Here is a 15593-nt window from a genome sequence, read left to right on the forward strand (position 1 = left end):
CCAAACTCACAATCTATATCTTTGGCCTAATATCATAAGCGTTACTTTTTTATTACCTTTTGAGAGAATGTCAGGCCTCCGTTATACGACGGCGAGCTCGCTAAAAACAACAGATATGTAAGCTCACAGCTTGTCACTCTGTCTGTGGTGCGTAGTTGGGCAGTGTGGTGGTTTTATAGATCTGCCCCCTCACACTACATGCAGTGCTCATTCCTGGTTCCCCAAACAAGCAGAGAACATCTCGTGGCGGCACACACAAAGAAACTTTACAAGCCACGAAAAACAGAGCTTTATACGTGTTCTGTGGGAATCAATGATAAATGAAATGTCCGCAGTGTGCAGTTGGACGCTGCCAGCTGGGGATAGGAGAGAGAGTTCTCACAGGAGGGAACCCCCATTCATGTCAATGGCATGTTTACATTTAAACCACCTCTCCTGCAGGTTTCAAATGTATCCCTTACTGATGTTTAAAGTAGTGGTGCAAGTTTACAGTGAAAATTCTAACCAAAATTAAAAGGATGGTTTAAAACTAAACCTGATTAATGAAAACTAGGTTTAAGGTTTGGTGCAAGTAACTGGATTAAAAGATAAACCTCGATTTACACCAGGTTAAGGGTTAATCTGTGTTGCTGCAAACCGCCCAAAATGTTACAGAAAATAGCTGTAAATCACAGGCTCTCAAGGTTGGGTCCGAGGACCCACCAGGGGTCCTTAAGGGCGTTACAGAAGGTCCAAGACTAAATGATTAATAGCTGGGAAACACATGCATGGTCACCTATGGCTCAGTAACTCTGACAGTGTACACATGGGACCTCATTCATCAATCAGTAAATAAACAGTAAATATTCGTGTACGGCAACGTTGAAGTAGCATTTATCAACACATCCCAAACAGACAATCCTTGCGTACATTTGATCTCAGAGGGCTGGCTGAAACCTAGCGTCAATAATAGCAGGCCCTTTAATATTCTCGAAACGCCCCGATTTTACGAACAGAATTTTGATACAGTGTGGAAACATTAGTCTTGTTGTTGAATCTTGATTACCTTTGTTGTAATTGTATCACCAGAATGCTCTATATAAGTAGCCTATACTTCAGCATTTGATGAATCAAATACATATTTCTAAAAATATATTACAAGTAAAGTAACACGCCGTGGAGGGCGAGAAGCGACAGGGTCAGCAGCAATTTCCCACATCACAGGCGTGCGTGCACGCACACACACACACACACACACACACACACACACACACACACACACACACACACACACACACACACACACACACACACACACACACACACACACAGACAGACAGACATATTATGTGTTGTTTTTCTTTTCCTTATTACTGTGAGTGCAACCATTCAATGCATCAAGCAACAGGTGAATTATCAACAGAACAGTATTGCAGGCCTGCCAGGCCATTTTGACCATTTTTGTAGGGGCGCTACCCACACGTTTGGCTGTTTTGCTCATTCCATGAATGCCAGATTACAAACTGTACCTTGTTGTAAAGGTGACAGATCAACGATAAAAATGATATCAAACACAATACCATTTGGCATAATTAAAGGGGAGATATGATTAACTGAATTATGGCACATTTTAGGGGGGCACTACCCACATTTTTGGCTGTGCTGCTCATTCCACAAATGCCTGATGATGCTTATACAAGCATTACCTCATTGTAAAGGTGGCTAATGTAATCAACAATGAAAATGATATAAAACACTATACCAATTGGTTTTATTAAAGGGGAGATATAATGGACCTAAGTCAAGTTTCCTTACTTTTTGTGCACGGTTTATATATCCCTACCCTCGCCTGAACCCAACTTTAACCTCAGAAAAACTATGCCTAAATCCTAACCTCATAAAAAACGACATGCCTAACCTCAAACTTCCACTAATGTGCAGTATTTATAAGATCTAGGAACATACTTTGAAATAAATAGAGGATATGCACGTGACTTCATCATAATACCCGGAAGCTATGCAGGTACACCAATTGAGTGGCAAAAAACGACTTTCTGGGCTTGACAGCCCATACATCCAAACAGAAAAGTCCTATCTGATTTCATTAAACGATGTTAAACAACGTTAAACTCTCTTTGCCACACACTTTGCCACTCGATTTGCCATTCACTTTATGCATGCGCATACCCTCTATAAATAAAAAGCACACCCACGTTAGGATTTGAACCCATGAGGTAAACGGGTCAATCTAAAAACACCCCCTTTCTGTCAGAAAGCCCTTGGGAAAAACGTCTCCCTTTTGCATGACAAAGTTTAAAAACAGCTAAATAAAATATATAATCATCTCCTATCATTCATTGGTAGACAACTATTGATAACTTAATCAATGATAATAATAGCAGATTTACAAGCACACAGCGTACCAATTTCAAATGTATCTAAAGCTTTAGATTTGATTTACTCATGAAATTATTTAAAATCATCGTTTTAAAAAAAATATATAAATATTTTCTTTTTTTTGTTGCTTTTTTTTGGAATGTTTTTAAAAATGTGTTGAAATAATTATAATTAAAAACAAAATAGAGGAAACAAAAAAATCATAGACTCATAAAAATGTGTCCACAACACACAAATGGTTCCCACCCCTCTGTTTGGGGACCAGTAGACTAGCAGACCCTGAATTTGTGATTAACATTGGGCCCCTCCCGCTATCATTGGAAGCCAATTACAGTCAAAAGAATAAAACAAATAAACTGCTTGTAGATCGTCTGTTTTTCAAAAAGCCTACAAGTGTATATATAGGCCTGAAGTGGTTATTGCATGTTTTGTGATAAGAATTTAAATCTATAAAGCCACTGTTACAAAAAGCTTTTAAATAATTGCAGTGGTGTAATAGTACAATAACTGCTTCTGAAATGTAGTGGAGTAAAAGTATTGAAAAATTGAAATATTCCAGTAAAAGAAAAAAAAAAGAAATTGTACTTAAAGGAGGACTTTGCCACTTTTCAACCTATCTTCATATATAGTTCCTCACTAATGTTCATAATAAAATTGCAAAAGAAAAAAAAGTCTCTTGGGAGAGCTGTGGGAAGTTCAGAAATCCATAGTCTTGTGACATCATCGTTTGACATTTTTTTTTTACTTTAACAATATTTAAAAAAATATATATGTATTTTTGATTTTTATTATCGCGAGAACAATAGCTTCCACTTTAACATTGCAACTTTTCAGGAATAGAAAGCCTGCCTTTTCTATTAGCTTGGATTCTTCATCGATGATGTCACAAGACTATGGATTTCTGAACTTCCCACAGCTCTCCTAAGAGAGGGACAGAGTAGATTTTCTTTCTTTTTTTCGCAATTTTATTATGAACATTAGTGAGGACCTATATGAAGATAGGTTGAAACGTGGCAAAGTACTCCTTTGATACAGTACTTGATTACATGTAGGTGTACATAGTTACTTTACGCCACTGCTTTTCCTCAACTACACCTGACCTTAACGACCAAAGTTTCATCATCATTATATGGTCATGACATTCCCACTGTCCATACTCTAATAAAAAACAAGGTAATTAAGTGAATACTTTGGGAGTTAGCCTAGAATGTTCAAAGAAGAGCAGGTGTGTGTCAATAAGTGTGCACCACTGCATTTCCAAGAGTATCTTACAATGTGATGTTGTTTAAGGTGAGATTTCAAACTTTAACTCAAAATCTCCCAACTGTCAGTGGTAGGTCTTCTCTCCTCTATGAGTTCTCTGGTGACGTTTGAGACTACGGTTCTCTCTGAAACTGGCCCCACACTGGTCACAGTTGTAGGGTTTCTCTCCTGTATGGATTCTCTGGTGTTTTTTTAGGTAAGTGGTCGTGCTAAAACATTTCCCACACTGGTCACAGGTGTAAGGCTTCTCTCCTGTATGAGTTCTCTGGTGTTGTTTCAGAGTACTGCTCTGTCTGAAGCTTATCCCACACTGGTCACAGGTGTAGGGCTTCTCTCCTGTATGGATTCTCTGGTGTTTTTTTAGGTCACCGTTTGTGCCAAACCATTTCCCACACTGGTCACAGTGGTGGGGCTTTTCTCCTGAATGAATTATCTGGTGGTTTTTGAGGTTACTCCTCCAGCTGAACCGTTTTCCACACTGGTCACAGGTGTAGGGCTTTTCTCCTGAATGAATTCTCTGGTGACTTTTGAGTTTACTGCTCTGGCTGAACCATTTCCCACACTGGTCACAGCGAAACGGCTTCTCTCCTGTATGAATTCTCTGGTGTTGTTTCAGACCACCGATCAGGCTGAATCCTTTCCCACACAAGTCACAGCGAAACTGCTTCTCTCCTGTATGAATTCTCAGGTGACGTTTGAGAATACTGTTCTGGCTGAACCTGGTCCCACACTGGTCACAGCTGTAGGGCTTCTCTCCTGTATGAATTCTCTGGTGTTGTTTCAGATTACTGCTCGTGCTGAACCGTTTCCCACACTGGTCACAGGCATAAGGCTTCTCTCCTGTATGAATCCTCTGGTGTTCTATTAAAGTACTGTCACAGCTGAAGCTTATCCCACATTGGTCACAGCGAAACGATTTCTCTCCTCTATGAATTCTCTGGTGACGTTCGAGACTACCGTTATGGCGGAAATTGGCCCCACACTGGTCACAGTGAAACGGCTTCTCTCCTGTATGAATTCTTTGGTGTTGTTTTAGATGACTGCTCCTGCTGAACCTGGTCCCACACTGGTCACAGTGAAACGGTTTCTCTCCTGTGTGAATTCTCTGGTGTAGTTTTAGATGACTGCTCATGCTGAACCTTGTTCCACACTGATCACAGTGAAACGGTTTCTCTCCTGTATGAATTCTCTTGTGAAGTTTGAGATGACTGCTTGTGCTGCAACGTTTCCCACACTGGTCACACCGGTAGGGCTTCGCTCCTGTATGAATTCTCTGGTGACGTTTGAGATTACTGCTCTGGCTGAACCTGGTCCCACACTGGTCACAGTGAAACGGCTTCTCTCCTGTATGAATTCTCTGGTGTCGTTTCAGATTACTGCTACACCTGAACCTTGTCCCACACTGGTCACAGTGAAACACTTTCTCTCCTGTATGAATTGACTGGTGATGTTTGAGATGTCTATTTCCGCGGTAGATATGTTTGAGTTGGGCAGGAAAGACATCTGGGGTGGAGAATGAGGAGAGAGAAAAAACAAAAGTTTTGAAATATCATACTGTTGTGGAAAAGTCTCACACAAGACAGACTTGAGAGTTGAAATAAAGCTGACATTAACCGATGGCAGTAGCCGATATTTATGTGTTGTTGATAAGCACACATTTTGTGCCGGTTATGTTAGTGTGTTGGTTATCTGTAGTCTACCAAGCTGTATTTCTGAACAGTTATTTCTTATAATGAAGATGTATTTGTTTCCCTTGCACAAAAGGGGGAAATTATAACACCAAAAACAGAATAAACAAAATATCGTTATCGGTATCGGTTATCGGCTAAATTTATATTTTAAAGATCGGTATCGGCCAAGAATTTCCTTATCGGTGCATCACTATTCAATATAGCTCCCAGCTCAGACCACTGCATGACTTGGCAACCACAGCCTTGAGTCACCCCACCTCCATGTAAGTATGGCTGTCTCACCCTTCATATCTGTAATATCAGTAAGAGCTAATGTTACGGTTGAATTTTATGTTAGCTAACAACAATGTATATAGGTTATAAATACACGACTGCAGTATGACTCTCTCCCAACACATGGACGGCAAATGGTTATAATTGTATTTATGACACTTGACACACACAGTCCAGTCAATCCTGACCTGTTACTACCTACTGTGTGATAACACCCACTGTCTTCAGCTGCCCTGGGAGATAACCTTTGACCTCTTTGATCTCTCTCTCTCTCTCTGTATTTCCATGGCATCTCACCCCTCCTCCTTCTCCCTAACTCCCCTCCCTATCTCTCTCTCTGTGGCTCTGTATCTATCTGTATATCTCACAGTATGTATTTTCATAATAGTTTAAAGCTATACTGTGTAAGTTGCTAAACTAGTAGTCTCTCAAGAACAGCCTCAGAGAACGCTACGCTACTGAGTCTGTCACACACCAAACTCACGGAAGGGATTTTGGGCGGTACCCAAGTCTGGTGACAGGCAGCGCTTTTGACCAATCAAACATAGTGGGCGGTATCTAATGTGTGCGTTGACTATGCATTCCCCCTCACGGGTGGAAACAACCATCTTTCAACTGTACATATTCTTTGTGCAGCTAAATAAATCCCTCTGTAGTCTATATAGACAAGCGAATTGCCCCATTTAAATATTCATTGACCCACCCGGTTTTCCACACAATGTATGGGTTTCACATTGCCACTATTTGCACAATCAAAGAATGCTTTTGGAAATCGTTGTGCATAACAATAGAATTAAATGGAAGGAAGAATGGCCTACATTACAATAACGAACTACATTTGTTAGTCTACACAGTAAAGTGCAGCAATATGCCTATATGAATTTAGATTTTAGTGTATTATTATTAGTATAGAGTAAATGTAAACGTTGCAACTTCTAGTCTAAAAGACTCATGTATTAAATTATTATATTATAAAACATACATTAATCAACTAGCCCTATTTTATTCCTAGACAGGCTATTAAAAAATAGCTGATCTACAAGCTCACAACAACGTCGCATTGTGGTTACATTCTGCACAATGGGTACTTTGAGTACTACTTTCTGCTTTTGCAATACTTTTACTCAAGGGCTACATTTTGAATACAAGACTTGTGCATGATACTTAAGTAAAGAATGCGAGTACTTTTCCCACTACATTGCCTAAGCACGCCAGTATTAGTAAAAGCACACATCACAGATAGATTTATAGAGTAATATAAGGCAACTGTAAATGTTTAAAAAGACGACCTGAAAAGTGAAAACCTGACGGCCGTATGCTAACACGCTAGCTTACTGCAGTTAGCCAGCCGGGAGAAAGCCTGGTAGGCGAGGTTAAAGCAGTTATACATTATCATAACATCCCATATTGATTTAAAACATCAATCCACTGTATTGCAACACACCATGACATCCGAGTCTATATAAACGTTTGCTTATTGTGGGTAAATTCGTTGTGTCTTGGTCACTGGTCTGCAGCAGATCCATCATTCATATAAATAAGTGAACCATTTCAATCTAAATGGGTTTCATATTGAAAGTGGCATTCTTTGATTTCACAAGCCATTGTTGACAGTTTGACACATTCCAACACAGCTTATTTAAATGCAGATTGCTTGTATGCTAATAGAGTCACAACTTCTCATTAGCTTTTCAGTCCATCATCATTCATGTAAGCTTTATAATTAGCTTCATACTAACATTAACATTAAATATTAACAGTACCATAGGCATACACATTAAGCAACATTATCTGTGCATAGAACGATACATTTGTTAATCAAACCAAATGTTTATTATACAGATAATCATACACATTGTAAACGTAGTATACAGTAGGCCTACATAAATGCAACATAACTTTAGGGTTTATTCTATAAACAATACGGCTAACCATCATCAAATAAAAGGGACAAAATAGTCTGTTATTGAGAGATTATTCTATAAATAAAAACGAACTGTTTCATAGCATAACATCATCTTTTGTGAGACAGGACAAAATATTGAAATAGCGTACAATCTACACTTATTTAAACACCTTGGTTACATTCTGCACAATGGACTCTTTGAGTACTACTTTCTGCTTTTGGTACATTTTGATACCAATGCTTTTATACTTTTTTACTCAAGGGCTACATTTTGAATACAAGACTTGTGCCCGTATTGCATGATACTTAAGTAAAGAATGCGAGTACTTTTCCCACTACATTGCCTAAGCACGCCAGTATTAGTAAAAGCACACATCACAGATAGATTTATAGAGTAATATAAGGCAACTGTAAATGTTTAAAAAGACGAGCTGAAAACATGACGGCCGTATGCTAACACGCTAGCTTACTGCAGTTAGCCAGCCGGGAGAAAGCCTGGTAGGCGGTTAAAGTAGGAGGTTAAAGCAGTTATACATTATCATAACATCCCATATTGATTTAAAACATCAATCCACTGTATTGCAACACACCATGACATCCGAGGCTATATAAACGTTTGCTTATTGTGGGCAAATTCGTTGTGTCTTGGTCACTGGTCTGCAGCAGATCATCAGCAGATCATCCAGCTTCATTCAGCGCAGCATATGGGGTAAAAACGATGGGGTCCTTGTTCCTTCTCTCTGGGAAAGCAGGATAACAGGAAGGATCCAGGCGGCCAAACATGCCAAACATCTCGCCGTCGTCGCCGATCTATCAAGTACTTAAAACAAATGGGCTGAAGAGGTTTTAATTGTTCAATATTGTGTAACTGAGAAACACTTGTAAGCACGCTAGAAAACAGTTCCTCGTCCACAGTAGCATCTATGTTGCGTTGTTGTGGTTGTCTGTTGTGTAACTTGTGTTCCGTGTGTAGAGTAGCAGTTCCGCTATAGTAGTTTCGGGAGGGAACCAAACCAAGGGGCGGACCAGGCTTCAAAGCGGAACTAGTTTTAAAATTCGTTCTCAACCGGGGAATTCCATGTATCCCCGCCCCTTTCTATGTTGGTCCCAGAGTCAAAGGAAGAGAGGCCGACCGATAGGTGTCGCCCTTTCTTCTTTGACGATGGGTTCCCAGATTGCTAAACTAGTGGTCAGTAGCAGTATTGCTTTTTTCGGCCGTTTTTCGCCCGGAGTCGTCGCGGACCACCGCCGCGGACCACCGGAGCGGCGCCGCAAACCACCGCGACGATACGAATCCGTGGAGGGGTAGAACCATGGTAGAACATAATTTTCTGTCCAGGATTTGGGGATTAAGAGGTTAAGAATCCTTCAGATCCTTCACCATGGTAAACACTGTAGCTGAGGGAAGCTACTTCCTGAAGATACGGCAGATACGCCTGTGATTGGCCGGTAGTGTACCATGTGTTAATGATCCGCGATATGATTGGCCAACGTATACACAACGTATACAGATGATGCAGATGACGTCATTTTGCCGCGAAATTCTTCCCCCCTCACGGCTCATAGAAAACATATCAAGAGAAGGCTTTAGAAGCTGAAATTAACGGAGTGGGGGTTCTAAAACCTTAGCGATTTAACAGTTAGGACAATTTTAAGATTTGTTTTATAAAAAAAGTTACATGGTATAACTTTAACATCATGTACCATTCTGTAATGTATTGTTTCTGTCTGATGATTGACAATCAATGAATGTATATTCTTTGTGCTATCATGTTTGATATGAATTCCATCATGTGTGACAGAGCTTAAACTATATCCCTCCTCCCATCCCTTGGCAAGGAGGAGTCAATCTATGCATAAATACTTCTGCTATTCTGGGTGCTTCCCCTCTGCATGTCAGCTGCGACACCCGGGACATAAACAGTATGCTTATGCTATGTGCTGAGCTATCTCTTTCATCACAGCCTCGGCGGCCATGGAACAGATCACACACTTTTATTATGTTTGTGATTCAATAAATACACCAGAAACCCCGACCCAGTTGCTCTTATTGAAACAATTCTCAGCACCGTTTGCCTCCGATATGTATAACAGTATGCCTGCTTCCTGCCAAGCCTGGTCAGCACGCCCTGGGAACGCCTCCAAATCCTTCCCACAAATGTCCTAATCATATTCCTTTGGCTGCCACATGGTTTGTGTGTGTGTACGTACAAGGCTGCAGCTGCAAAATGTCACAAGTACATGATATAACAATCTCATATATTGATTGAGCACACAATGTTATTACATAGACTCAATACCCATAACATACAAGCTGTGTTCTATATCCAACTGATAATGTTCTTAATTTAGGATGGGAGCTGCAACTTTCAGGCAGATTCCTAGCCTGCCTGATGACTGATTCCTCTCTTTCTCTTTCTCTCTCTCACACTCTCTCTCTCTCTCTATCTCTCCCTCTGTCTCACTATCTCTCTCTCTTTTTCTCTCTCACGCACGCACGCACGCGCACACACACACACACACACACACACACACACACACACACACACACACACACACACACAAAGTGCTTATCTGAATTCGATTTAGTGCTGTGAGGAAGCATTAGTGCATTACTCCACCGATTAACGACAACAATTCTGTACATCTGTTTCTATAGAAGATGAAAGAAAAGAGTTCAGGGACACAAAAACATGCACACACCTATTCTGTGTAACTTTATCACAGGCTGCTTCAGCATGGCTCGCTGGTAGATCTGTGGCTGTTCCTCCTCTGACACAGCAGCTGAAAAGCTGTTGGACGACATCTCTCTTTTAAGAAACCCAAATAGTTGATCTCCTTCTGTCCACTTCGAAGGTGGACATTTGAGGCCCGGTTTGAACGTTTGTGATCTAACTTTGTTTGCTGATAAGTTATGGTCTTGAGGTCAGTGATCTGCAGCCCTCTGCTTCCTGGATAAACACTCCCAGTTCAACACAGGACAGAACAGCGCTTACATAACCAGGACCCACCCACTCTCCACTCAACATCCACTCTCCACCCACTCTCCTTCCTCCACCCACTCTCCCCAAACTCACAACATCTGGCAAAAGTGGAAGTGACATCTGTTGTTGTACATGGAGACACACTCCATTGAGGGCTGTTTGCACCAAGACGAATTAAGCCTTAACCTGGTTTAAATCAAGGTTTCAATCGAGTTGCTTCAAACTTTAAACCTAGTTTTTTAGACTGTAAACCTGGATTAATAGTTGGAGATAGTTCTTTATTAAATTAAAATCATGACGTTTCGACCCCCTTCGGAGTCTTCATCAGTCTAAAGTGAAGTACAGAGCAGGCTAGCCAGTTAAATAACCGGACAGAGGAAACATATCAAGCGTCTGAACACCAATTTGGGTGATGGTTTTGTATACACAATGCTTTTACTAACTAAGAATGGAGGAAGGACATAGGTCTGACCTTACCCTCCCCCAGGTCAGAAATGACTTTGCATCTTGAAACCGACTCTTCGGAATTTACTGACTAGAATACAAGAAAAAATATATAAGTATAAGTATTGGTATCAAATCCTAAAAGCAAAAGTACTCATTATGCAGAATGTCCCATTTCAAGTTTTCAAATGTATACAAATCTTCTGAAAATAGTACATCTACAAGCTCACCGTGCTTTGCATCGCATCGAGCTTGTAGATTGTCTATTTTCAAATGACCGAAATGTGGCTGAAGTGGTAAATTCATGTTTTGTATAATAATAATCAAAATCTACAAAGTAATAATTGTAGTGGATCTGAGATGTAGTGAAGTAAAAGTATTGGAAATTGGAAAATAGTAAAGTACAAATACCTCAAAATTGTAGTCAAGTACAGTACTTGAGTATTCTCCTCTACTGAGCTGTGTGAGTGGTAAAACAAGGGCCTCCTGCAGGCAGCTGCGTGTCATTTGGGGCATCAGGGCATGGCAATCACCACCCCCTAGTGTTCACATTTAGTTATTTCATGCAAGGTGTCCCCAACTCTGAATTGTTTTTGCAGATACCCATTTAGGCCTAGAATTATTGAATGCTTTAACTATTGAAAAATAGCAGATATACAAGCTCACAGTCGTGAAAATGTGTGCAAATCTTTGAATATATGTATTTTTAAAGCGAACATTTGTAACTCAAATTTTGCTTCTGGGTGGTCCCTGTAACTAAATATTTTGAGATGGGGGTCCGTGGCCAAATACATATCAGTTTGGGGGTCCTTCACATGAAAAGGTTTGAGAACCACTGACATAGTAGTCTCTCAAGAACAGACTAAGTGAGCTCCAGTTAAAGGAGTAGTTCACCACTTTTCAACCTGTCTTCATATAATAGGTCCTCACTAATGTTCATAATAAAATAGCACAATTTTTTTCTATTCAGTCTGGGTCTCATAGGAGAGCTGTCAAATCCTTCCTACCGGTGACATCATCGTTTGACAAAATAATAATAATAATAATAATTTTGAAAAAAAAAAAAGATTTGTATTATCACGAGAACAATGGCTTCCACTTTAACGTTGCAACTTTTTCAGGAATAGAAAGCCTGCAGTTTCTATTAGCTTGCATTTCCCATTGATGATGTCACCGGTAGGAAGGATTTGACCCACCCACAGCTCTCCTATGAGACCCAAACTGAGTAGAAAAAAATTGTGATATTTTATCATGAACATTAGTGAGGACCTATTATATGAAGATGGGTTGAAAAGTGGTGGAGTGCCCCTTTAAGTGAAAAGCCAGATGCATAGTTTAAAAAAAAAAACCTTAGAAAGATTCAAAAGACACTTATAGAATCGGGTCAAAATTCTAATTTTCAAGATTTTTCAAAAATAGCAGATCTACAAGCTCGCAGCGCGACACTCGGTGCCGCGCTGTGAGCTTGTATATCTGCTATTTTTCAATAGTTAAAGCATAAAATAATGATACACAATAATGTCTACCCGTTCTAAATGGGTGTGATTTCATTGCAATCAACGTGACACATTTATTGTACACGTTTATTGTACACAACCATTACTTTATCAACCACTTTCAACATGGAATCCCTATTTTGGGAATGTCATTATAGGCCAACAACATTTTCTCTTTTCACCCCCAAACAAAATGGTGAAAATAGTTGACCGACCAGCTCTCAACCCGTCGCCAAGTGACGCATTGAGAGCTTGTAGATCCACTATTTTTGCTAGCTTAGAAATGGAGCTATATTGTACCTTCTTTTTTGCTTGCCCCTATTTCTTTCTGAAATGACACCTCTGTGTGTGACCTGCGAGCTGTACTCCCTACATTCTGGTCTTACATTATCTACAGCTGGTGTTTCAGGGGTAACCGGTCTACTCGCCAAGAAACCTTCTCGCCCGATTTCTTTCCTCCGACCTCACGCTAACCGCTCGGTGGGACGGTTCTAGTATTCTTGTATTTGTTTTACTGAGGATAAGTTTAGATATAACTTTAGGGTTAAGCATATCTTTGCTGAGGTCAAGATTGGCAACGTTTTACTAAGGTAGAAAAAAACGTGATTAAATATGCAATTTTGATTAAAGAATTTATTAGAAGGTTGCATAGGGGGGAAAAAAAAGTTTCACGACAGTACAAGGTCAACTAAAAGGAGATCCTATAGGCTAAGCTTTTTCTGCTTATTTACACAGAAACCAGTATTAGTCCGGCTGCAAGCTTAGCATTTATGCTGGTATCATAGGTATGATATTTGGTATATAGTTTTTTTTATTGGCCTAAAATGTTGTCTATATATATACGTTCATGAAACCACCTGCTGACGGCCTGTCAGCATTGAGCAATTTCTTTTATAGGGGGTAAAGGTTTGGGCCCATCACTTACTATACACTATATTATAAAGGAAAAAAATACCCCTAAAAAATCTGCTTTAAGTAGCATGTGAGGGGTCAAACTAGGGGTTTATAATTATTCTGAATCCATTGCAAGCATTTGTTTTGCATGAAAAAACTTCCTTGGGCTTAGAAATCCCCCCAAGAAATTTGTGAAAAGTGATGACTCATCACTAAACCATATTTTTGTTTGTCTGTTTTTAGGCCAAGGAATGTTTTTCATGCCAAACCAATGCTTGCAATGGATTCAGAATAATTATAAACCCCTAGTTTGACCCCTCAGGCCCTCACATGCTACTTAAAGCAGATTTTTGGGGGTATTTCTTTCCTTTTATAGTATAGTGTATAGTAAATGAATGGGCCCCACACTTTTACCCCCATAAAAGAAATTGCTCAATGCTGATAGGCGGTCAGCAGGTGGATTCATGAATGTATGTATATAGACAATATTTTAGGCCAATAAAAAAAACTATATACCACATTCCATACCCCACCTCAGCCCCAACAAAAGTGATGACTCATCACAAAATCATATTTTTGTGCGTCTGTTTTTAGGCCAAGGAATGTTTTTCATGCCAAACCAATGCTTGCAATGGATTCAGAATAATTATAAACCCCTAGTTTGACCCCTCACATGCTACTTTTTCACAGTGCCCGCTAAAATGGCTTGTCTGCAGCTTAGCCGGGAATTTTTATTATTGTATTATGATCTTAGAGTGCATTCATTCATTCAGGCCATCAGCACAGCCTCACATCCCACGTGTCTGTTTTTGTTTTGTTTTTGTCGGCTAATGTTTACTCACCAGCGAAGAGTCTCGCTCCCCATTGAGATATAGTGGGGATTTGGCGGAGGCTTCTCCCCCCCCCCCCGGGACGCTTCGCGTGCGCGTTTCGTGCACGTCAATGTGGGCACAATCAATGATCTCCGTATGTACTGTAAGTCCATGCATTTTGGTTTCGATCGGCTCCGTCAGCGTTGCTAGGCTAGTGGCTGCGGCTACACAGTAACTCAATGAGAGAAAAGCTCCCACGCTCCTCTCAGCGTTCCCCCTCCTCCTCTCCGGCAGATGGGGTGTAGCGATATGTTCGGGTAAGCCGATCTGGTGATATAAATGGTGTGCAGATATATATTTTTTTATCATTATCATTTATTTCGTTTTTAATCACCTATTGCGTACAATTGCGTATTTTTTTCCTTTATAGTATAGTGTATAGTAAGTGATGGGCCCAAACTTTTACCCCCTATAAAAGAAATTGCTCAATGCTGACAGGCCGTCAGCAGGTGGTTTCATGAACGTATATATATAGACAACATTTTAGGCCAATAAAAAAAACTATATACCAAATAACATACCTATGATACCAACTTAGCATAAATGCTAAGCTGGCAGCCGGACTATATCTCATATAACATTGAAAGACAGACGCTTAGAACACAGTACTTTGCATAGGATACTAGTAAGACACCTGAGGGTGGAATGCGACCTCAGGATGACATGCAAGAGGTCGCGCCAATTCTTGACCATCTGGCCAACCACAGCGTTTCTCTGACGATTCTAGTTGTTGTCATTCTGGGGGGAGTTTGTTCATGTTTTTGTGAGGGTATCAACCCTAGGAGACACGGGGAGAACATGCAAACTCCACACAGAAAGGCCCTATCGCTCACACCCTAGGTTGGGTTGGCAATAGGGCCTTTCTGTGTGGAGTTTGCCTAAACATGGAGATGTGGTACAGAAGGACTCATATGGGCATAAAAAGTATGTCATGTGACATCACTTCCTGTACAGACAGTCAGACAGACAGCCATTGACTCCGACCTAACAATGGCTACTGTCTATGACGGTAGTTCCATAATGACATATTGGACTGGACTATCTCCATATATAGTGTTATCCACATCTCCATGTTAGGACTCATATATGGGCATAAAAAGTATGTCATGTGCCATCACTTCCTGTACAGACAGTCAGCCATTGACTCCGGATTAACAATGGCTACTGTCTATGACGGTAGTCCCATATGACATATTGGACTAGACTATCTCCATACCATATATAGTGTTTTCCACATCTCCATGTTTAGACAGCCATTGACTCCGGCCTAACAATGGCTACTTTCTATGACGGTAGTCCCATATGACATGATGGACTGGACTATCTCCATATATAGTGTTATCCACATTTCGTGTAGCCGCCCTGTACAGGAAGTGATGTCACAACTCGCTGAC

At 40.4% G+C, this 15593-nt stretch overlaps 1 protein-coding gene across 1 annotated transcript; it reads right to left on the reverse strand.

Annotated features, from left to right (window-relative positions):
* Window positions 1-3176: 3176 nt before the first annotated feature.
* On the reverse strand, window positions 3177-10415 carry LOC308301597 (uncharacterized protein). The gene is made up of 2 exons (XM_080745636.1): window positions 10213-10415; window positions 3177-5142 (listed from the first exon to the last, which is right to left on the reverse strand). The coding sequence occupies exons 1-2, from the start codon at window positions 10313-10315 to the stop codon at window positions 3704-3706; spliced, it is 1542 nt and encodes a 513-aa protein (XP_080601762.1). The 5' UTR covers window positions 10316-10415; the 3' UTR covers window positions 3177-3703.
* Window positions 10416-15593: the final 5178 nt, after the last annotated feature.

Source organism: Nannobrachium achirus, assembly GCF_963921795.1.
Source record: "Nannobrachium achirus genome assembly, chromosome: 17".
NCBI lineage: Eukaryota > Metazoa > Chordata > Actinopteri > Myctophiformes > Myctophidae > Nannobrachium > Nannobrachium achirus.

Excerpts from the sequence above, each read along its gene's own strand:
- LOC308301597 (XM_080745636.1), bottom strand. The coding sequence starts at position 10,315 with ATGTCGTCCAACAGCTTTTCAGCTGCTGTGTCAGAGGAGGAACAGCCA. Across the intron at positions 5,143-10,212 it reads GATAAAGTTACACAGAATAG|ATGTCTTTCCTGCCCAACTC; the intron begins GTGTGTGCATGT and ends TCTCCACCCCAG.